Source organism: Meriones unguiculatus, chromosome 10, assembly GCF_030254825.1.
Source record: "Meriones unguiculatus strain TT.TT164.6M chromosome 10, Bangor_MerUng_6.1, whole genome shotgun sequence".
Classification (NCBI taxonomy): Eukaryota; Metazoa; Chordata; class Mammalia; order Rodentia; family Muridae; genus Meriones; species Meriones unguiculatus.
Window position 1 is genome coordinate 71,108,189 of NC_083358.1, and position 24,781 is coordinate 71,132,969.

Sequence of the window (24,781 nt, forward strand, 5' to 3'; positions counted from 1 at the left end):
CACAAGCCTGCGTCACCAGATCACTGGATGCAAAGCACTCTCACGTGGTGTCAGGCCCATAGGCTGAGCTCAGGTTTTGTTGAGTGAATCCTATCTTCAGACCCATACTCTTTAACGTGGTGGTTTGCATAAATAGTATATATGTTAACTCCCAAAGGACTTAAAGACATTGAAATGTATAACTGAAATCATAATCACACCAGCATAAAGCTAATACTAAAAAAGCTGGTACCTTAAGTTTCTTCAGGACTCTGTGGAATTCCATGGAACATCTCTGGTTTACAGTAAGTAGCTTCTCAATCTCTTTTGTTTGCGGATACGGAAGTGAGAGCTTTGCTTTCAGAGTGACTGACAGCTCTTTCTGGGTCTTAGTCTCCTTCTCCAAGTCGAGTGAGAACCTGTTCAAGCACTCATAGTCACCATCCATCTCTGAGTACCTTCTCAGGAGCTCCTGAAGGAGATCGGAATTCATTCTCATGAGTGCTAGAATTTTAGCAAAGCTTGGCTATTAATACTTTCTATTAGTAAAATGAAATTTAGACTTTTATGTTTAAAAAAACAGAGGAAACAGTGATTTTTAGAATGTAGAATTCATAATATTGTGAAAATTAACAATAAGGCAAATACAATAAAGAAAGCCAAACTTTCTTTTGAATAAATTGACTGCATCATAAAACAAGACTGAGAGCTGGCTTATGCTTATAAAAGCAGTGAGAGTTTGCAGATAAATCAGTGACCCAAATTGCTCTTTGCCATCATGGTGTGGTCGCTGCACATATTTCTAGGATCTGCCAATACTGTTTTGACGGCTACCTTCTGTTATCTCTGTCTACATGATAAAGTTCATCTTTCAAATGAGCTCTCTGCCTATACTCAACTTTCGACACTCAGATCTTTTCAACATAGGACAGGCTGTGTGTCTTACAAGGAAGAACTCTGAAGTGGACCACCTCCCACTCAGAGCAAACCCTGACTCCTTTCCTGACCCCCAGCCCACTCCTCCATTAACTCTGACTTTTCTTTCTTGAAATTCCTTGAACATGAGGCAGCCTCACGACCTTCGCACTCACAGCTCCCTCTTCCTACATCAGTCTTTCCTGAGTGAATTGAAACCTTTACTGCTTTTAGACATTGGCTCAATATTACCTTTCCACACAGGCCTTAAGAAACAAATCAAATCCTGGTGTCATGTGTACCTATGTGCACACGTATACACATGCATACTTGTGCTAGACTACAATGCTCAGGGAAACATTTGGTCCTATCTATTCCCCACACAGCTTCCTTTAACAATGCCTTTGGAACAGTAGCAACCATGGCTAGCAGCTCCAAAGGGGCTCTTACTTTTATCCTGAGGCACTTTTCTCGAAGGTTTTCTGTACAGGGTTGTTCTCTTCCACATAGTAACGCTTTTGCACGGTTTACTGTCTCATCATGGTTTTGATGCTCCTGGTACAAAGAAATACACAGAAATAAACATATTCATAAAGCAAGTCTACTCATACAAGCTTATATTTCACAGCATATAAAATTTAATAATGAAATTAAATACTTCATTGTAATATAATAACAGTATTAAAATAGGCATAGGCAAACAACAGGGAGCAAGATTACAGGTAAGTTACACAATGAATGACTTCAAACTCACTGAAGGAATGCTGTGAGAAGCATTTGCTTATCTTAGTCTTCAATTTCTGATTCCTATTTTCCCACGTTACAATTATTGTCACCAACTAAACCTTAATCCTAGAAAACCCAAGCCCTCTATATTCTTCCTGGGACCTTGGGGTGGAAAGTTCAAATTTTATGAGTAGTCTTTCTATGTCTGATTAAAAAGCACATCCCTCCCCCAAACCCATTTTTGACCATTAGTTTAACTTGGCCACTGAAGAATTATCTGCTCAATATAGATTTGTCAAACGAATTAAGTCTGTTTGTAAACAGACAGGCCCCACGTACACAGGATCCCTGAGCATGGTTCTGGGAACCCTGCACACAGGCTTTACATTTTACCCTTCAAACAAATTATAGAATTTACTTTATATATCTCTCTAAATTTTCCATTTTTTTTTTTAAGAGTACCGAATTAAACTTTTGAAGATTATTTTGAAATAAGGTCAGGAAAAACTTCCTTTCAATCTTTACTTTGCTTTTTCCTTCTAACTCAGTAATAAAAACCTGTTCATAGTGGTTGGAGAGGCAGAGGCAGGTGGATCTCTGAGTTCAAGGCTGTGGAGATCAGGACATCCAAGGCTGCACAGAGAAACCCTGTTTCAAAAAATCAAAAACCAAAAAAGAAAAGGACAACAACCAACCAACAAACAAAACCAAATAGAGTTCGTTTCTGGAACTTTATTAGCAGAGGACAGAAGACATATGTATTCTTTGAATTTTTTTCACTTAAAATAATGCTAGTTTCTTTTTGCTGTTGTTTCAGAAACTTAGAAGGAAAATAGCGTTATCTAACAATCTTTTCTTAGAAGCACAGCTTTTATGTTTCCTTTTTGTGTGATAATTTTAATATCTATAGAAGTTTCCAGAAAAAAAATCAGAGGGGGAAAAAGACAAAAGAAAGAAACAAACAAAACAACAACCACAAGTCCAGATGACACGCACTGGTCACTCCCCTTAACCGCCCTGCGGTCTTTCTTCATCACTAAGCGAAATTCTGAGCTCATGTTTATTAGCAAGTTTCTTACGGTTTCTCGGAATCGTTCTCTTTCCAGTTTGAGAGAGTCTTTCATCTTGGTTAGCTCACTGTTTTCCTTGGCTACAATTCTTATTGCTTCAAGGTTTTTGTGAACTTTCTTAATCAAGTGCAAGTTATTTTCACCCACACTTTGCACATGCAAATTCTGGACCTCAAACTGTTTCAATTGCTCAGTTTCCTCTGTTTTTTTATAAACTTTACTGACATCTTCCTCTTTAAGAAGCTGTAGCTCTTTTTTCTGAAGTTCCTGGATCTTGAGATAATTATGAAATAGATCAGAATGAAGGATTTCCTCAAGGAAGGGTAGGTCTACTGATATGTATGTACATATACATATACATAATCAAGTACCTTTATCTGAACCGCTCACAATCAGTGGTTCAGGTTTTAGGGTTAGCAGCCTTTATTGGTTGAAAATCCGTGATCTGCAATCCTCTCAACTTCAAGTTTTTGAGCTTCACTCTGGTGCTCAAAACCTTTCTAAAATCAAGTATTTCAGATACCAGATCAGGAATCCTCAGCCATATTGATGTATTTTATTATCTTTTCAATGACTAATTGCCTTTAACACACTCAAAGACACGAGCTCTACAAGGTGCCTGCATACAAGAGGGCCAAAGGACATGGCGCAAGTTTGACCTACTTTTCCCCTTAAGGCCGCTCCCACTGAATTCCCTGACATGTTTTTCTCTATCACTATCTTTTAAGGTCAGTATCACAAAAATAATGCCAGGTTTAGAATTCCAGTGTACAGATGAACCCCATTCAGCTTGGCTTGCTTCTAGATTTTGGTCACCACAAATCACTCTAACCTGAATGGCGTTGGATTCTTGCCCAATCAGTGAATATACGGGTAGGGGAAACGCCTAGAAGTGGGAAGCTGTACCGTGTGCACTGGTGAGTTTTCAAAGAGACACTGCTGAGCTGGAAAGATGGCTGCTCAGCCATTAGGAACACTTGTTTTTAATTCCAAGAGATCCAACACCCCTATTCTAGCCATTGTGGTAGCAGCGCGCGCATGCACACACACACACACACACACACACACACACACACACACGCACACACACAGAGTCAGGGAGGGTGTTTCACCCTTGGATCTTGCATTTCCAAGAGTACTGTTTCTAGACAGGAAGACACACACACTCACCTTGTGCACGTTTTCCCTCAGGTCTTCTTTGAGCTGGTCTCTCTCTGCCTTGAGTAGCTCCTCAATTCTCTTTAGATTATCTCTTTCTTTTATTATAGATTTCATTTCTTCAAGGTTTTCATGAAGCTTCTGAGCCAGATTTAAATTCTCCATCTCTATGTTATTCAGAGTTAAACCCTGCTCCTTGAGTTGCTTCTGGGTTTCAATGGCTTCTGCTTTTAACTTAACAAGTTGAAGCTCATTTGTCTTAAGTTCTTGAACCTGAAAACATAAAATCACATTAGGATTCAGACCCTTTTAAAAGAAACCTTTATTTTTGATTTTTTAACTTCGTTTTATGGCTAAGAATGTTTTGCCTACATGTCTGGAAGCCATGGAAGTCAGAAGAGTATGTCAGATCTCCTGGGACTGGAGGTAAAAGACAGTTGTGAGCTGCCACGTAGGTTGTGGGAATCAAACCTGGGTCCTCTTGAAGGACTACTGAGCCATCTCTCCAGCTCAAGAAAGCTTGTCTCATTTTTCATTACGTGCATGCGTGCTTACATGCGTATGAGTGGGGCCAGGCTGTGAGCCACCTGACACGGATGCTGCACAGTGAGCTCAGGCCCTCTCCGAGAGCAGAGCCTCTTAGCTGCTGAGCCACCCCTCCAGGCCAGAATGGAATAGTTTTTTCTGGGAGTGGTCATTCATGCCTTTAATCCCAGTAGGCTCCAGGGGGTGAGGAGGGAGAAAGAAGTTTCTAAATTGACTGAGAAAGTAATTGTTCCATGTTATTTCTATCACTGTTTTGCTAAAAGCACGCAGCTTTCTCTTTGAGGCAGAACACACACATAAAGTATACTCATCTTAAATGTAGAGTTCAGTTTTTTATTTATTTTTTTTTCAGACAGGGTTTCTCTGTGTAGCTCTGGCTATCCTGGAACTCATTTGGTCTACAAGGCTGGCCTCTAACTCAGAGATCCACCTGCCTCTGCCTCCCAAATGCTGGGATTAAAGGTGTCTGCTACCACTACATGGCAGTTATTCTTGGCATACGCATACGACTATAAAACCATAGCATTTCCAGCAGCCCAGAAAACATCTATGTATCCTTTTCTCAAGGCAAATATTCAGACCTTTAGCATTCTGGATCAGTTTTGTTTCCTTCTGAACTTACAATGACAATATAGTCATCCATTCATCTGCTGGTATTTAAGTTGTTCTCATTTCCTACTATTTTGAATAAAGCTGCTCTGAAAATTCTCGTAGGCTATGGAAAAGAATGTCCTTTTCCTTTTAGTACCCACCCAAGAAACGGAAATGCCAGGCCTTACAGTGAATACTGTCAAACTGTTTCCCAGTGTGGCTGAACCTTTATAATCCAAAGCTTGTAATGCATGAACAAATGGGTTGACCAATCAATACCTTTTCTTGTAACTTAATATTTGCATTTTCTAATTCCATTTTCATATTTGATACTTCATCAGTCTTCTTAGAGACAGTCCCTCTGAGTCTGTCAATGGTTTCTTGGTGTTCTTTCAGATCCATGTGAGCAATTCTTAGTTTCTCTTGCTTTTCCAGATCCTTTTAAAACAGGAACGTATTTAATATTAGATAGTATTTTTAAAAAATAAGTGATTTATTTTCTTAGTAAAAAAATAATCATGTTTTACTCTTTTTTTTTGTTGTTGTGGAACTGGGGATTGAACTCAGGACCTTGTATTCATAACAGTCAGTAGCTTTTACTTTTTTTAATAATCATTTTTAAGATTTATTTATTTTACATATATGAGTGCTTATCTACATGTACACCTGCGCGCCAGAAGAGGGCATCAGATCCCAGTATAGGTGGTTGGGAGCCACCATGTGGTTGCTGGGAATTGCACTTAGGACCTCTGGAAGAGTAGAAAATGCTCTTAACTGCTGAGCCATATCTCCAGCCCTGCTTTTACTTCTTTTAAACAATTTACCTTAAACATTTTACTTATCATTATTTATTTATTAATATTTATTATTGTTGTTGCGTGTAGCTTCCCATAAAGTCAGGGGACAGGCTGTGGTGTCTATTTCCTCCCTTCCTTTAACAGGTACTTTAGACTGAGTTCAGATCACTAGGCTTGTGCAGCAGTTGCTTTTCCCAGTGAACCACAACATGGGCCTGCTTTTATGCCTTAATATTCTTTATCATTGGAAATTCACAGTCCTTTTCTTCCTGTTTTAGTCCCCCATACACCTACTTGAAGAAGCCAACACATCACCCACATTTTACATACCAAACTGCTTCCCTCTGAATTTTTCTGAGCTGCTGAACAGGACATTGAGAGCAACGTTTTCTAAGGACTTGCATAGCATATTGCTTATATTTACCAGTTTCTTTCTAAGATACATTTAGGTTGCTTCCTATTTCAATCACGAACTACTATAACCAAGCATCTTTGGAGTCTGTGTATATGTTTATGTATATAGATATGTATATATGTTTATGCATACATTCATATGCATACATAACAACTGACTCAAGACAGGTCTAGGATAAAAGTCCATAAAGACACGCTGAATTAAAAAAGTTCAGGAATAGCAAGCCGCTTGCCTAAAAGATTATTATTCCTGTTACCATGAAGGACTCGTTACTTCTTGGAGGTGATCTGGAGACTTGCCAGGGTAGGAATGGGAACTTACACTCGCTTCTGTTTGTCGAAGACTTTCCCTTAGTTGTTCTTGCTCTGTTCTGAGGGCTTCGTGCATAATTTTTAGGCCATCATTCTCTTTAGTGACAAGTCTTATTTCTTCAAGGTTTTCATAAAGTTGTTGAGTCAATTTTAACTTCTCTATTTCTGTGCTCTCCAGAGTTGAATTCTGGGCTTCTAGCTGCTTCTTCAATTGCTCCATTTGATCCATAGTATCCCTGAGATCAGCTTCTACTTGAGAAAGTTGGTGGTTTTTTTCCTGGAGTTCTTGGCTCTTAAGATGATCATATGATAAGTTAGAGTATTGAACATACAGACAAAACCCCCAAACAACAGTGTTAAAATTGAATCAGCAAATCTGTGCCTTCAGGTAATTTAGACATGTTCACAGCCTGTTTCAGCATACAGAGCTGATTCATCTCCTGATTATTCAAGTTAAGAATACCTGAGCGTCTACAGCAGCATTTGTGTGTACTAAGTCCCCCTGAATGCGTGCTATCCCATGTGTTTTATGAGACACAACCTCAGTGAGCCTGCTGGGTGTTTCTTGGCGCTCACGTAGATGTGTGTGCTCTTAGCTCCTCCTCCTTTTTCTTCAAATTAAGAGAGAAGGAAGGCCACTGACAGAAATACATTTCAAACAGCAGGAGAACAAAAAGAAGTAAAGTCCTCTTGTTCTGCCTGAGGCCTCCTGGACTCCACTCTCTGGAGCTTTGGGTATGACCACCTACTCTCCATAAACCACTGTCAGCTGATCTTTTCCCAGGAAGGGGCGCCACCAGTGTGCGTCAGCCTGCTTTGTTATCCAAGGTACAGCATGCCATGAGCCAAACGTGATGTACTTATTGAGGTCTCTACTAATAGTCAGTGTGAATACCTACAAATATTGTCGCACAGCTGTGAGAATGTATGCTGCAAAAAGCTACACCTAAACTCTTCAGGGCTAAGTTCCTACTTCTGCCCACCCTGACACCCAGCAGTCTTTAGAACGTTAAGGTTGCATGATGCCTGGAAGATGGCAACTCACTCTGGTTACTGTTTCTTCAAGGCTCTCCTTCAGTTGGTCTCTCTCTACTGTGAGGCGCTTCTCCACACTCCAAAGCTCATCTCTTTCTTTCGCTATAGATCTCATTTCTTCAAGGGTTTCATGAAGTCTTTGAGTCAAGTTTACTTTCTGTGCTTCCACTTTTTCCAGACTTGATTTCTGGGACTCCAACTGCTCATTCAAGCGGTCTACTTCACATCTATATCCTTGAGTCTCATTAATAGCCTTCATCATAAGACATTCATACTCTTTGTCCTGAAGGTCTTGGAGCTGAGAAAAATAAAACAAGTTAGGTCACAGGTACACAGCAGTGGGTTGTTTAAGAGAAAAGAAGACGTATTCCTAAATCAAGGCAAATCTTTTATATTATTATTATTGGTTTTTCGAGAAAGGGTTTCTCTGTGTAGCCTTGGCTGTCCTCAAACAACCAGAGATCCGCCTGCCTCTGTTTCCCTGAGTGCTGGGATTACAGGTGTGTGCCACAGTGCCTGTACATTTTAGTGCAATGTCTGCCATGATTTCTTTGATGAAAGGGTAAGGGAAAGAAAAACTAGGTAGACATCATTTTCTACTTAACAAGGAAGACCTTTCTCCTGTTAGTCAGCATTTGACTCTCCTACATCCCTCTGGGTACCACTGCTTGATCTGTCTTTCCTATTATTCCTTGAAATAGCACTTTCTATACAGTCATTCAGATGAAAACGAACAGTTTTTAGTTCATTTTTATCATTACAGAAAAAAAAAATAAACCTCAAAAGATGACATCACAATCATCTTAGTCTTATTTTGTTTTCCCCAAATTAGCAGGTGGAGATTTACCTTAGCACCAATTTCTTGAATCTTTTCTTTCTGTTGCTCACTTTCCACACGAAGAGTCTCCTGTGTTCTTTTCAGTTCTTCTCTTTCTCTAATTAGAACTTTTATTTCCTCTTGACTTTCTTCAAGTTGTTTATTCAGTTGGAGCCTGTCACTCTCTATACTCTGTAGTGTCGAGTCTTTGGCCAAGAGAAGCGCCTTGACTTGGTCTAGTTCATTCATTTTCCCCTGAGCCTCATTGGTTTCTTTTACATTAAGTTGTTCCTGTTTCTTATAGAGCTCTTGAACCTTCAATCAATGACAAAATAAGTTATCAGCACAGGTATTAACATTCACACACATTCACACACACACACACACACACACACACACACACACACACACACACACTCTTTCTCTCTCCCTCTCAACTATTTTAAAGAAAAGTACAAAATAGGTTCCAAAATAATTCAGTGCTAAAACAGTGGTCTTCACTGTAGCAACTGCCTCAATTCCTCCCACTGCTTCTTGCCTTCAATTTACCTTTCTCTCTAGTTCATCAGTGGTTGACTCTAGTTGTGCCTGAATACTTGACAGCTCAGTTTCTTTTTGGGAGAGGCTCACTATTAGTGTGTCAATTTTGTTCTCTTGATCTTTCAGGCAACGTTGAGCAAGGTTAAGTTCCTCTTCAGTTTCTAGATGCTTTAATATTAAAGAAAAGTAGAAGACATAGAAACATAACCATCATAGCATAACTAACTCCCTTTTTGAAAAGATTTGGTCATAAGGAAAAGCTTTGCTTGTCAAGTCTCTTGAGAAGCACCATGCATAGAGGAAACTATTTCAGCGGTGACTTTTCTGAGATGCAGGGACTGCTCGCGCTCTGCCCGGAGAACCCGCTGCAGGCACAGCAATCCATCTCTCACCTTTAACCTGCATGACACAGTAACCCCAAGGGTACAGTGCTGGCACACATAGCTTGGCGGTAACCAACAGCTCTCTAATTGGACTTCAGACCAGCCCAACAAGAGGGAAAGAACACCTAGTACTAGAAACCTAAGCATCTACTCAGGGCTGGTGAAGTCCTGGTTCATGGAAGAGAATCTGTAAACATCTCTTTACTAAACCAGAGTAATCCTAAATATTAACTCTAAATATTTCTTCTTTTACCAATTTGAGCATTTCTGTTTCTCTTCTCAGCGATACTTGATGCTGACTCTCTGCCTTTGCACTCTCCCTTTGTTGTCCCGCCCCACTCACTACTTTAGTAAACTCACTGTCCTTGCCTTCCACACTGAGAGACTGTTTTGTGCAGAGCTTCTTGCACCTTAAGAGAATTCCAAGACAATACATTTGATAGCTAAAGACAATTATAGAAGAAAAGAAATTAAGGCATTTTCTTATGTAATGGAGATAGGATCCAATGGCTCATTTACAGAGTAATCTTTCCACATTCTCCCATTCTTCAGGTAGCTAACATGCTTTAACTAAGAGCTCACTTTATTGTCAAACAGCCCATTAGATAAAGGCTTTTTGTCCCCCAGCCCCATGGCTTCTGCCCGAATCATACTTTAAGGAGAAAGACAGATACCATGCCGAATCTCCCCAAACTGAGGAGCTAGGCTATTCAGGCCATTGATGCCTGGCATACTTAGTATCGTGGGTCATTAGGAAGGGCTTCCTAGGGGAAAGAAACCCGAGAGTTGAAGAATGAAAACACTGGTTACACAAAGGTGTGTAAGTACTCCAGGTGGGGGGGGATGATTGGAGCATTAGAAGTCCTGAGACGTATATAAGATTATAGAAGAGCATCTAAGGAAGGCAAGACACTAGTGGGGTCAATGGTCCTGGGACTCACGGATCACAGTAATACAGTAAACAAGTTCAAGAAGGAAACACTCTGTCCCAGAATGGCAACTGTGTTAGTCATGTGTAAGAATGAATTAGCAGGGCTGGGGAGTTGGCTCAGTGGTTAAGAGCACTTGATGTTGAAAAGGACCTGGGTTCAATTCCCAGCATGCATGTGGAGGCTCATCACCTCCTCGAGCATCAGGCACACATGTGGTAAACAGACATACAAGCAGGCAAAACACACATACACATAACATAATAAAAACAGACCTAAAACAAAGTGAATGTGGGGAGAGACAAGGAAATAATGGTGATCCTATATTGATAATGTGGTGTTGATAATGTGGATAGAAAAACGGGAGGGTTTTAATGTTGGTTACATGCGTATGAGCACCTGCACACAAACACACAATGTACAGAAACTGCATTACAGAGTGAGTGACGGGAAGACAAAGGAAGAGTAGGGATGATTTCCAGGTTTCTAACAAAAGCAGTGAAGACAGGAATATTGGTAAAGCAGAATCTGACTTGTTTGGCTCGGCCTGGCCTTGATACAGTCCTGTCACAGCTACCCAAAGTCCCAAGAGTTAGTTCCCTTCATCAGGCATGGCAGAAAATGGGGTTGTATGTGTGTGTGTGGTGGTGGTGGTGGTGGGGGGGTGTTTTCAAAGAAAGAAAACTTTTTTCTGGTTTACTTTTTCTGTGATTAAAGCACTGATTCTTTTAAGTCAGTTTTGGACACTCAAGAGAAAATATATTCTAAAAGTTTCAATTGTCTCTTTATAGTTAGTACCATTTTTTAATTATTCTGTTTCCAGTCACTCCACAATTAGGAAACATTTTCAGAAAGTTAGTAGTAGATTTTAAATGTGACACAAGCAATGTGTTACAACTTAATTCTGAAAAAACACTAGTAAGTAGAAAAAAAGGAACCCATTTTACCCAAGCATAGTAGTACACATGACTATACCACGGCCTGGGGGAGCAGAGGCAGGAGAATTATGCATTCAAGACCAAGTCTGGCTACTTGAGACTGTCTCAGAAAACCAAGGTAAACAAAAACTCACCTTAGCTAAAGTTTTTCTGGCCTCTTCTCTCAGCTGGGCACACTCGGCCTGAAGTGCTTCTTGTGTTATTTTCAGGTCGTCTCTCTCTTTGGTGAGACAGCTGATTGCTTCCTGACTTTCTTCAAGTTTCCTGGTGAGCCCAAGCCTTTCTGTTTCTATGCTCTCCGGTGGTGCAGAGTCCACTGTTCCAGAGTGCTCTTCCAGGGTCTCCAGCTCATTCTCCTTTCCTGAACTCTCTGTGGCTTCTCTCACATTAGGAAGTAGCTCTTGCAGCACTGGGATCTTGGGATAGTTGAGAAAGCACAAGTTTACCATCTGAAAACTACATTTTTTAAATGTATGTGAGTGCTCTATCTGCATGTATACCTCCATGCCAGAAGAGGGCATTAGATTTCATTATGGGTGGTTATGAGCCACCATGTGGTTGCTGGGAATTGAACTCAGGACCTTTGAAAGAGCAGCCAGGGCTCTTGACCGCTGAGCCATCTCTCCAGCCCCAAAACTACATTTTTTTAATGGAAAAGGTCAGGAAATTTTACCAGCAGAGAAAGTGGCCTTGAACCTTAGAGTCTCCCTGAGATAAGCCTCTATTATGTACTCATTCACTCTCAATCCATTTTGACTCTATATGATGTCTAGTTTCAATCTGTCTCCTTTCGCTTCAGTGTAGACCCAAAGTGAACCAACATTTATATATAATCATCACACTATTAACTCAGTAAGTTACCGGCTTAATTTCCAGACTGGTTCCCAAAATATAAGCAAAAAAAGTTGTCATAGGTGTTTATGAATATTCCAGTATGTATAGTCTCCATCTTTTGGTGAATCCAAATGCTACCAAGTGTGTGCACACTGATTTCCCATTTAACTAGTTTGCTAGTGGAACAATGGAACTTTGTATTTCTATTAAATATCGTATTTCTATATTTGCTACATCAGTTGAAAACGTATACACAATAGTTTCAATGGTTGGCAGAGAGTAGGTTTTAAAAACGGATTGGTCCAGTTATCCCAATATCTTTTCCATGGCATTTACAATTATTTGATAGTATTTTGTTCATTTGATCGCTCATTCATTAGGTATTTCTTTCTACTATAAACCAATGTGGATTTTTGTTCCTCTGTTACCACTGTTTTTCTTTTTCGAGACAGGTCTTATATAGCTCAGGCTAGCCTCAAACTTTCTGTGGAGGCTAGGCTGGTCTTGAACTCCTCATGGTCCTGCTCTACCCCCAAGTACTAAGATTATACATGTGTGCCAGCCCAGACTGTGTTTGCCACAGTAGATAGCTGACAAATTCTTACCAACAAACAATCCATAGCTACTTATTTTCCTTCAAAGAAGAAAGGAAGAAGTGGCCAAGGACATGAGGACATGACATACCTTTTGTTGTAACTTGGCATCAGACTTTTCTGTGTCCTGAGTGCTGGCTGTTTGAGCTTCTTTCTCAGAAATGCTTCTTCTTAGCTCTTCGATGACTTCTTGGTGCTCTTTTAGTTTCATGTGAGCAATGTTTAGTTCTTCTTTTGTTTGTAGGCCCTTGGTCAGTAAGTGAAACGTAAAGAATTTTATAGCATTTCCCCAACACCGCCTCCCTTTTTCCAGCTGAATGGCTACTAAAGAAACAGAGAAAGAAGAGGCTATGGCATTACTTACCGCAGCTTCGATTTCTCTTGCATACTCTTTAAGTTGTTGTCTTTCTACTTCAAATGACTTCTGCAATTCCTTTAGATCATTTCTTTCTTTAGTTATAGATTTCGTCTTCTCATAATTTTCATTAAGCTTCTGAGCCAACTCAAGTCTCTCTGTTTCCATGCGTTCCAATGCCAACCCTTGGTTCTTAAATTCATTCTTTAAGTTCTCCATTTCAATCATCTTTTCCTGCATCTTACTCATATCCGCTTGTGTACTTAGAAGTTGCTGTGTTATCTCTTGGAGTTTCTGGTTCTTAGGAGATACAATTTTTATAATTATCATGTTGCTGATATTTGGCTATATTTTTTTTAACAGTCTACCTCAGTGGAAATGGACAAGCAGCATTAAAAGTAAACTAGGCTTAGACACAATGCTTATGGTGGGTTAAACAATTCCAGACTATCTAGAAACCCAGAGTATGAACGTGTTTGGAAATGGACTTTTAAGGATATAGTTGGGTGATATAAGGATATAAGTGGCGAGACTAGGTTCTTTTGGAGTACAGTGGTCCCTCAAACCAGGGACCCTCAAACCAAAGACAGAGAAGGGCACAGAGAAACCTGGAAAAGCAGGTTATGAGAAAATAGCTTCAGAGACTGGAGTGCTACACTTCCAGAGCAGCTGGAAGATGCTGGACACTAGTTAGAGTAAAAGGGACTCTTCCTTCAGCCATCAAAAGGAATGATACAGATGCTTCAACTTTTAAACGCTAGAGATCAAGAATGGTACTAGTGGCACATGCGGAGGCACAGGGCACACTGCTTTAATTCTAGCACTGGGGAGGCAGAGGCCAGCAGATTCTGTGAGGTGGAGGCCAGCCTGGTCTGCATAGTGAGTTCCAGGACAGCCAGAGCTACAGAGTGAGACCCTGTCTCAACAAACAAACAACAACAGTGATAGAATGTTTTTCTGTCTTGTAAGCCACTGACTTTATCATAATTTTAGTATTACTTTGGAAACATATATAGCTTGATCAAAGAAGCAAGGTGAAATGAGAAAAAAGAGATTAGTTAAGTATACAAATATAGATTCCAAATAAGCACAATTCTCTATGATATAAATCAATACTATACACATATCATTTGTTTATTTAGAGACAGAATCTCATTTTGTAGTCTAGGCTGGCTTGGAACACATTATGAGGTCCAGGCTGGTACCAAATTTATACTGATCACCCTGCTTCAGCCTCCAAGCTGAGTCACCATGCCTGGCTTCCCATCACATTAAAGTTCTTATCTATCTGTCTATCTATCTATCTATCTATCTATCTATCTATCTATCTATCTATCTATCTATCTATCTACTTTTAACAGGATGCTTATCTATCTATCTATCTATCTATCTATCTATCTATCTATCTATCTATCTATCTTTAACAGGATGCTTAGGGGTAGTCCAAATAAACTCAGAAGCATCAACTTTTACCAGCTGTTGATTTCACTTCCTGGAAGAGTACAAAAAACACACAAGAAAGCGAGGCACGGTGGTGTGCACCCATAATCCCAGCCCTGGGGGAGACAGAGGTAGGCAGATCTCTGTGAGTTCTGGCCCAGCCTGGTCTACAGAGTAAGTCCAGGTCAACCAAGTCTACACAGAGAAACCTTGTCTTGAAAAAAACAAAACAAAGCAAGAGAGAGAGAAAGAGAGAGAAACACAAAGTTTTATAGTAAACTCAGTTATATGATTTATAAAAACGATCAGGATAAAAAAAATAGCCTACTTCTCAGAACAATGACACAACCTGCAGTATGCAATCCAGTGATGGTGCTTTCCTCATCTTAAACGAAGGAACTTGTGAGTGTAGAGTCACTCACAGTCACTTCTCATTGTCTCAGGTTACATATGTCTCTGACAGCACTTCTCTTTTAGCATTAATTCAGGATCCTGCTAGCATCCAATACGGTGATGTGAGTGGACATATGTTTCAGAGATACACTAACAGAGATCCACATGGGAAGAACTTTTGTTTGTTAACTAAAATATCTCAAGTACTCAGGAGAGGGTCTAATCCTTGACAGTACTCAATAAATATTTGATGGATGGCAATACTGTATGATTAAATTAGACCATATAAGGCTGCCTGCCTCTCACCTAAAGATGCTATAATTATATGATCTTTGCAAGGGATGTTAACTAAGAATTTAATTCAAATTGAAATGTCAAACTGTGAGCATTGATACTTCCCCATTTTGGAGAGACTTAAGATGGAGGAATCAGGATTTATTAGCAAAATGTGCAGTCAGAACAGTCAAGAAGATGGCATTGGAAGTTCACCTTTTCCTTTAACTCTTCTTCTACTTCTGCCAATCTTTCACGTGCCCTGGAGAGCTCCTCACTCTTCTCTGTGGCATGATCTTTTTCCTGAACAGCCAGCTCTTGTTGCCTTTTAAGTTCATCTCTAAGAATCCTTAATTCTTCCTGGTTTTCAATACTCTAGAGTTTAAAAAAAAAGTTCTAGATTACAATTTATATTATTAGCTTGCCTTTACAAAAGTGTTTTGACTCAAAATGAATAAAGCAAAGTGAAACTCTGTAGAAAAAGACAACTGTAAAGAGATGTTAGTCTGCTTTCAGTGGCCAGAGAGATTAAAGTGACATGTTTTTCTTATGCTTTTATGACTAGATTTAAGCACTGATCAATGACCAGTCAACTCACAATGGTGGATGTGGGCTAATTCATTATTAAGACCACACAGCAACATGCTTGTATAAGATCACCAAAGCAGAACAAGTCAGAGAAAGAATACGCTTTGTGCTTGCATGCTCATTTTCATTCAGTTTGTTGATAAACCAGATACTTCTAAATACAGAAAATTAAAATAGTACAAAGTGTCAAGTTCTACTGGATCCTCAGTGAATTTCCTAAATTATTAATTTCAACCCATAGATTATAGAACTTTGCAACAGAATTAAAAAAAAAAAAAAACTGAGCCAAGTATGGGAATACTGGCAAACATGAATGATTTAAAGCAAAATTAAAAGCTACAATAGTAAAAGAGAAACATTTAGGAACTAATTTAACAAAATATGTATAATACCCACCAGCTAAATTACAACATGAAGAAAATAAATCATTAAGGATAGTCAGTGGCTAATTATTTATGAAAAATGTTCAACATCCTTTGTTGTAAGGGAAAGACAAGGTAAAATAGGTACATTATAAAAAAAATCGCTAAGATTGAAAGCATAAATACATATAAATTGTTGTTCCAGGGAGATACGGAGCCACAAGAATTCTATTCGTTTGTTGATGGGAACATGAAATGGTAGAACTGACTTGGAAATCAACCTGGCAAATTATTACCACGTTAACACATAATACCTGTGACCAATTAGGCAGAGACATTTGCCAAAAGTCATGCAGCCATACACTTCCATGGCACACTCACTGCATGCAGATTATACTCAAATAAAGTTAATAGAAGCCAAACTAAACAGACAAAACATATGGCCAACTGTAGAGGGCCAGAGCCTACCACTGTGATATTTTCCTTCAGGTCCATCTTCAGTTGTTCCTTTTCTGCTATAACACTTTCCAGTGCTTGTTGGAGTCCATTATTCTCCTGCATTAAAGAACATATTTTCCTCTGTTCCTCAGTTACGTCATTGTCCTTACTACCTGCAATCAACATTTGGGTGTTTTCAGCCAGTAGATTCTGTTCTTCAACCATGTCAGCCATCTAAAATATGAATACAATAAAGAATTTGAGTAGTTAATAACTACTTTAATATTGGTAAAGTCTCTGTCACTTCCATTCCGTACCAAGTACCAGTACCTATCAACACACTGACTCTCCTCTACGACCTCCGGAGGCAGGCATTATTACTATCCCTACTTGGTAATTATGGAACGTAAACTTGAGCGGTAAATCATTTATGATGTAAGATTATGCAGAGAGCACAGAACTAGCTTTGGACTCAAGTGGTCCAGGACTGGCATTCAGACCTGGTCACCGATAACTGAACTGTCATAGCGGTACACACTGCAATTTTCAAGTAAGGGAGTTTAAACTGACTCTGTATATATTTATTCAAACTGACTAGATAATAAAAAAATATAGGCCTTTCCTGTCTATATATCTTCGTTAAATATTTTCTAAGTTATACATGATAATATTTTGGTTTTTTGTTACAAAAGGGGTGTTAAAGATATCATTCACTCCCCTGAGTGCTGATGTAACATTACAGTGGGAATAAGAAAAAAGAGACTTTGTCTTAAAGTGGGCAATGTGGGCAGTAGAGTCAGTGAGTTGGTCCTTGACTGAACAGAAAGGAGAAAGGGAGCTGAGCTCCCCACTCTCTGCTTCCTGACTGGAAGTATGTCTCAACCAGCGCCTCACACTTCTGCTGCTGTAACTCCCCTGTTACGGTAGATTGTGGGTGCCTTTACACTGAGAGGCAAAATAATAGATGTTTCCTTAAATTGCTTCTGTTAGGCATTTTGTCATAGCAACAAGAAAGCAACAGAAGTGATACACGGGCTTTCGTAAAAGTAAAATAAGGGTTCCTCGGGCAGATAAGTAAGCGTTGGAAAATCAACACTTTTTAAAATAAATGTTCTATGACACAGGGTGGAGTGGCCTGGCATCATTTTGAAGGAGAATCCGTTGTAAAACAGATTCTGAGGGAAGTCCATGCTTGCAGTAGTTGTGCCATACTCTTCATGATCTTGTCTCTATTGAAGATCATGTGTCAAATCCTAGTCTCAGATTTCGTCTTCCTATACACTGAGAGGTTTTTACAAAACCTTCAAAGCCCGCTGTTGCCTCTGGACTTTTACATTAGTACTTTTTCTGAACATTTTTTCTATCCTCAAATCTCCTATTTTCTACTTCCTTATTCATTTGGGTACTGTCCTAGTTAGGTTTCTGATGCTGTGATGGGAAGTTGGTCAGGGGCAACTGGGGCAAGAGGTTTTTTTCAGCTTACAGGTTACCGCCCATCACTGTGGGGAAACCAAGGCTGTCTGGTGCTAAAGAAACACCTATAGAAGCATATGGAAAGCCCACCTTACCTTTTGCTCAACTTCACTTCTAGCTTCTCCCCCATCCTTTATCTGCAAAGTCTTGGACATTTCTTCAGCAGCTTTCATTTTCAGCATGTTAATAGTTTCTTGGTGTTGTTTCAATGACTCAAGAGCATTTCGCAACTGTTCTTGAGTATCTACATTCTTTGTAAGAGAAAGAACAATTTCCATTAGCATGTGAAGCACTCTGATTTTATAGTTACTACTGATCCTGTATGAGACCTCCTGCAGTTCTAAGCGGCTGAACCTTACTATGTTCACAGTGTCCTGGATGTCGCTTCTAAGTTGGTCCCTCTCCGTCTGCAGGCTGGCTTGCAGCTGCTTTAGCTCTTCCTTTTCTTGGGTTAGGGCTCTCACTTCCTCCAGTGTTTCTTGAAGCTTCTCAGTAAGCAGAGTTTTCTCCTTCTCCACAGACTGCAGGCTGGAATCTCTGCTTTTTAACTGTTCTCTCAGCTCCTCCACCTCATTTAGCCTCTCTTGACCTTCGCTTCTTTTCTGCTCAAGCTCTTGAGACTTGTGAGAAAGCTTTAAAAAAAAAGTGGGGCACAGTAAAGCAGAACACTGTATCACACATAGAGATGGACACACATATGCAGACAGTACTCAGGAAAACAAAAGCCCATTCCTCTTGTCACCAGCATATATATACCAACCTCCGCCTTTAAGGAATCCAAACTTAAACCAAGGCTTTCCGCTTCTTTAGAGAGATTCCCTATTTCCTGCTTCATTCTCTCCCTCTCCTCCAGTACCACTTCATATTCGTGCTCAAGCGCCAGGTGAAGGCTTCTCAGCCTCTGGCATTCTTCATCATCGCCTTTGTAAGTCAGCTGGGAAGCTGCAAGGTCATCTTTCGCGTTTCCAATCTCTTCAAGTAAACCTTGAATTCTACTGTCTTTTTGAGCTACTTCAGAAAACAATTTTTCTCTTTCTGTTGCTATTACAGAAAGCTCTTCAGATTTCTCATGCAGCTATGGAAAAGAAGTAAGATTTAGGGATGTTACAAGATATGATAGATACTCTGAAGCAAATTTGAGGAACAATTTAAGTTAAGCCAGGATTTGACTGAGGAAAGGTGATTTCTCCTTGCAGCTGAGGATGGAACTCAGAGCCTGCACACGCTCACTAGGCCAGCACTCAGCCACTCTGTCCAGGGGAAGGCAATGCTTGGGTCATTAACTCTTCCCTTAGCCTGTTTAAATCCATCTTCAGTGCTTTCTATTTCAGGATGTCTTTGTGGTCCAGTTAAAGAATACATGGAGAAAGTCATGTATTTAATTATCAGATAACTATTTCCTAGGCTATCATTTAAAAATCTTTTCTTTCCTTCTTTCTCTTTCTTTCTTTCCTTTCTTTTATTTTAGTTTTTGGAGACAGGTTTTCTCTGCGTAGCCTAAGGGGCCTGCAAATTGCTCTACAAACCAGACTGGCTTCAAGCTCACGAGGACTTGCCTGCCTCTGCCTCCTGACCACTGGGACAAAAGGTGTGCTCCACCACTGCCGTGTTTTCTAACCATGACCATGTGGGAGACATTTTATGGTTTTCCTCAAAATCTGACTTACCTCACCCTGAACTGAAGCCACTGACTTCAAGTCAAATTACTAAAAATTTAATGTACGTATAAACTATGCTTTTAAAAATTAAGAAGCATTGTTTAAATGATTAGATAATGCACAATAGATTCATGGATAGTTCAATCTCTTTAAAAGGGAAAGATGAGAGAGCTAAAAAGCCCACAAAAAGAAGGGCAACAGCACATTCGCTACTGGTTTAGAAGGCACATCTGTGTGCCTCAGCGACTAACTTGACAACTTTTTGGGTCTGAAAAATCGTATCTGTTGCTCTTCTCATGTACTGAGAAGTAAAGGGGCTTAGTTGTTAGACATTTACAGCAGCACCTCTCAACCCTAATGCTTTGATACAGTTCCTCAAGGTGTGACGAACACAACTATAAAGCTATTTTGTTGCTACTTAATAAGTATAATTTTGCTACTGCAATTATCTGATATATAATATAAATATCTGATATGAAGGTCTTAGGTGACCCCTGTGAAAGGTTTGCTCGGCCCTAAAAGGGTCAGGAACCACATGTTGGGAGATGCTCGTTTATACTTGCAAATTCTTTAGCAAGATATTTCCCATACAACAAGCACTCAAATTATTGGTACTTTTATTTCTTTTAAAAAGGTAGAGAGAGAAAAAAGCTGATAGGCCTTGAACCTGAAGGCTCATTCTCACCTAACCTGGAAAATTTATAATATCTCCAAACACTATCATTATTAACTGTCAACCTTGCTATTTTTTGAGATTTATTTATTTTTATTATGTGTGTTGGTACTTTGCCTACATGCAGTGTCCATGGAGGCCAGATCCCCTGGGACACAGAATTTACAGGAGTTGTTAGCTTCAATGTTACACTGCAAATTTATAATCTTCCATCCCTTCTATTCTGGTGCTCCCTGAGCCTTAGCAGGAGAGCACATACATGTATGGCTAAGCATGCCACAGATAATTATTTTTGTCATAGTCTAATACTGTAGCCCCGGCTGGTCTGGAACTCCCAATAAACCCACTTCAGCCTCTTGAATGCTGGGATCATAGGCAAAAACTACCATCTCCAGATACCCTCTTATTTTCTGTTCACCACAGTGATATGACTAGTACCAAGAAGTGGATAAGAAGACTAAGCCAAAGCTCTGAAAATACACTTGGAGAGCAGACACAGCTGGTGCATGGGATATGTTACTATGCACTTAAAAAAGGCCTTGAAAGCCTGCCTCTGCCTCCTCAGCGCTGTGATTAGAGGTGTGCGCCACCACCCCCAGGCTTGAAGACATTGTTTTTCTATTAAGTTCAGTAAGAGCAAGTGAGAGCATGAATTGAACTTCTCCTCCGTGTATGCTGGAGCAGATGCTTATGGTGTCTTCTGTCTGCTTACCTCTTTCCTCAGCATTTCTACCTCAGACGGCAAAGATTTCAGTTCCACGAGCAAGTTAACTTCTTTTTGCAAAGTTTCTTTTTCTTCAACCTCTTTATTTAGTTCTTTTTGGAGATCAGTAATCCTTTTCTCCAGTTCCAAATTAGACAGTAAACCTATGATGACAAAAAAAAGTGATCTAATTTTTAATAGATTTTGAACCACCTTTCTCAAGTTGTGTCTGCAAAAATAATTTTAAACCCTCACTCATTATGATGCCCATATGTAGCATACTTGGGCAACACACATAGAAATTTTCAGAACACTGACATCAACGACATTTAAACTGAACATTAAATTCTTTTAAAAAATAAGAACTCAGCAGGCACTTAATATAGTTCCTTTAGTAAGTTTCCAGGTCAGTGTGCCGATACCTTTGCCGTCGACCAGGGCTGTGAGTTTCGATATTTCTTGAAAAGCAGATTGTAATTCTTTGTCCAGATCAACTTGCATTTTCTTTTTAGCCTCCAGTTGACGCTCATACAGCTGAATGTCATTTTGCATTTGCTTACAAGAATCTGAAAGTTCATTCTATTGGAAAAAACACTGAAAATTGGCAACATTATACTAATCACAACTGCTGTATCATCATACAATCTGAAAAGTTACCTACAATTTTCTCTTTTAGTTCCAGATTTTCACTTCTAAGGAAGGCTGACTCTCTCTTGGCATCAAGGGCCACAGCATCCATATCAGACAGAGTCTGCATCACTTGTTTTAAATCTTCAGTGGTTTCCTAGATAGATGACAAAAGGGACTCAAGAGATCCAGTTTTGGGAGATTTGGAAAATACTCTGGAGAACACACATTATGTATGTGTATGTGAAAAAAGGGTAAAGATATGCTAGTAATCAAACAAATGAAATCAGGATAAAAGATTTTGGCCACAAAATTTTATGTTATGATATTTTTATTATATATTTGTCTATTATATATTTATTATGTATTTTATGTTATATTTTTCTATACCATAACAGCATGCCTGGAATATAACCTAAGAAGCTTGTTAGTATTTAATAAAAACCTTAAGCCAGGTATGGTGGCACACATCTTTACTCCCAGACCTCAGGGAACAGACACAGGTGGAGCTCTATGAATTTAGAGGCCATCTTATACAACACATTGAATTTCAAGGCAGCCAGAGCTAGACAGTGAGACCCTGTTTCAAACCAACCCACCCACCAACCAACCAACTCACCCACTTACACATTGACCCAGTGAGGAAAAAAAACAAAAACAAAAACAAACTAAAACTATTACAGTAGTTACTTCAATTCTCTACTGGTAAAATGTTGATGACACTAATAGTTTGTTAATCAAAGAAAGAATTATGCTCATTGTAAATATAAATAAATTGATTATAACTAAGCTTAGAGCACAGCTGGCTCAATGTAATCATTTACTAGGATGATTATGATCACATACCAGAAATCCCCAATCAATCACACAAACTTACTGATGAGCATGACAGGTCTATTTTCATCTTTTCTGCCTTCTGGGCATCTATGTATTTCTGCAGGTCCTTAATCTGGTCCTCTTTTTCTTTAAGAAGCTCTACTTTCGAACTTAATTCATTCTAAAAGAATCAAAGAACAGTGAAACTGAATTTAGTAAATGATTTGAATTTAAAAATGACAAAAATTACTTATATTTAAAATTTTAAATTGATCAAAAGTCACTAATATTTAAAATATACTTCCTCTTTTCTGTTATTATGTTTAATTACATATTTTAAGTTGTAGTTACTTAAAAGAGAAATACTAAGATAAATGTTTACCTCAAGATCTTGATTATATACTTCTGCATGTTTAACTAAATTCTTTAAGTTGGAAATTTCATGAATTAGTTGCATCTGTAAAAGCATATGAACAGGAAACAGCAAACCAACTGTTAATAAAGTTTAAAAAAAAAAGGAAAGCAAAGGAAGCATTCTTTACTGCTTCAGAAACACCTAGCACAGAGGGATTGAGAGATGAACGGCTGAAACTATAGTAACAGCACCTCTTAATCTACAGTCTAGGAAATAGGAGCTGGAGAGTTGGCTCAGCAGTTAAGAGGACTGGCTCTTCCTCCAGCAGACCCAAGTCTGGGTTCCAGACCCTCCATGTCAGGCAGCTCAAAACCATTTGCAACTGCAGCTTCACTAGATCTGATGTGTGTATGGGTACCTATACTCAAACATGTATACTTAACACTTACACACTGACAAACACATCTATATGGAATAAATAATAAAATAAGAGCTTAAAAAAAGTCAAAGAAGCACTATCTAAACAAACCGGAACCTACAACACAAATTAGCAGAGTTAGGTATGTGCTTAATCCCAGGACTCAGGAGCCAGCAGCAGGCAGATCTATGCATCTAGGCCAGTCTGGGCTACATAATTCCAGCATATCCCGGGCAAAACAAACAAACAAGATAGTATTTACTGGGCAGTGTCAATGCACACTTTTAATCCCAGAGGAGGCAGAGGCAGGTGGATCTCTGTGAGTTCCGAGACAGCTAGGGCTACACGGTGAAAGTGAAACCCTGTCTTGAGAAAACAAAAATAAACCCCTGACAGACAAACGAAGAAGAAACCTGGCATGTTTTTTCAATGATCTCATAATGCCACAATGACAGAGCTAGCAAATTAGCAAACTCTAATCATGATTTTAATAACCCAAATTTTGGACAGACTGTGTTTGGGAAATCTTAGTTTTTGTTTTTTTGTTTTTCCTTTCAAGTAATTATCTGTCTGGCTCTACAGTGACATATTTTCATATGATGTCAATCTATTGGTTTGGGTTAGGACTGTTCCATGTAGGAACTTAAGCTATTACTGTTCTTGAGAACATACACAGGTGTGAGATTATCAACTTAGTTTGTTCATTTATTCTCAGGAAATGTTGAAAATGATGCTACTGCTTTATGATTTTCAACTACTTAAAAGTATACAGGAGAAAACATTCATCTTAATGTTGTCTAACAAAGTGTTTGCAGCTTTGACTTTTTGATTACCAGAATTTTTTTTTTTTTTTTTTTTTTTTTTTAAGGGTTTCTCTGTATAACTGCCCTGGCTGCTGGCTGTCCTGAGACTTGAAATTTGCTGTAGAGACCAGGTTGGTCTCTACAGAGATCTCTCAAACTCATAGAAAACCACCTGCCTCTATCTCCCTGGATTAAAGGTGTGTACCACCATGCCAGCTCTGAAACTTTTATAGTAAGCCACATGAGATCAAAACCAGTCGACCAACAAAACAGATACTCCCATCCCAAAACAACAACAACAAAAAAACAAAACCACTTGTTTTGTTTGAGAGAAATCCACTCAACCCTTCAAGGTGTTTCCATTTGTTCTCTTGTATAAGCACAATGGAAAACAAGTCTGGCTATTTAAAAATAATTTAATTACCTCTTGGTTAAGTTCTCTAAACTGTGTACACACATGAAAAACAGCAACATCTTAATCTTAAAAATCAATGTCTTATGAGAATGATACTTTTGGCAAACATGATGTCATTTTAAGTTCAGTTCTATCCCTCTTACCTCTTGATCTTTCTCCGCTTTTTTTTCTAGAGCCTCAAATTCCTCTAAGTCATGTTTTTCTTTTAATTTCAATTTCAGTTCTTCATTGTCTCTTCTTATCTGTTCATAGTCTAATACCAGATCATCATATTGAGCCTGAAGTGAGTTCAACTCACTTTCTAAGTTTTCCTATTAAAAATGGAAACAAATTTCTAATCAGAGGAGATGCAGATAAACTCATTAATTGCTTAGCTAACTAAAATGTAGATTAACTGAATAATCAATTCAACTC

General features: G+C 39.0%; 1 protein-coding gene across 1 annotated transcript in view; it reads right to left on the minus strand.

Annotated features, from left to right (window-relative positions):
• Window positions 1–24,781, minus strand: part of Cenpe (centromere protein E) — a 71,044-nt gene that overhangs the window by 21,408 nt on the left and 24,855 nt on the right. Inside the window, exons 16-37 of the mRNA XM_021653620.2 lie at window positions 24,511–24,678; window positions 22,759–22,833; window positions 22,438–22,557; window positions 21,595–21,717; window positions 21,356–21,512; window positions 20,943–21,097; window positions 18,660–18,974; window positions 18,259–18,531; window positions 17,995–18,150; window positions 16,457–16,660; window positions 15,255–15,413; window positions 12,942–13,232; window positions 12,669–12,824; window positions 11,285–11,566; window positions 8,910–9,068; window positions 8,391–8,675; window positions 7,554–7,841; window positions 6,519–6,800; window positions 5,265–5,423; window positions 3,861–4,121; window positions 1,345–1,449; window positions 233–451 (exon numbers count right to left, since the gene is read on the minus strand). Coding sequence (XP_021509295.1) covers window positions 233–451; window positions 1,345–1,449; window positions 3,861–4,121; window positions 5,265–5,423; window positions 6,519–6,800; window positions 7,554–7,841; window positions 8,391–8,675; window positions 8,910–9,068; window positions 11,285–11,566; window positions 12,669–12,824; window positions 12,942–13,232; window positions 15,255–15,413; window positions 16,457–16,660; window positions 17,995–18,150; window positions 18,259–18,531; window positions 18,660–18,974; window positions 20,943–21,097; window positions 21,356–21,512; window positions 21,595–21,717; window positions 22,438–22,557; window positions 22,759–22,833; window positions 24,511–24,678 — 4,392 coding nt within the window. The remainder of the gene's footprint in view (window positions 1–232; window positions 452–1,344; window positions 1,450–3,860; window positions 4,122–5,264; window positions 5,424–6,518; window positions 6,801–7,553; window positions 7,842–8,390; window positions 8,676–8,909; window positions 9,069–11,284; window positions 11,567–12,668; window positions 12,825–12,941; window positions 13,233–15,254; window positions 15,414–16,456; window positions 16,661–17,994; window positions 18,151–18,258; window positions 18,532–18,659; window positions 18,975–20,942; window positions 21,098–21,355; window positions 21,513–21,594; window positions 21,718–22,437; window positions 22,558–22,758; window positions 22,834–24,510; window positions 24,679–24,781) is intronic.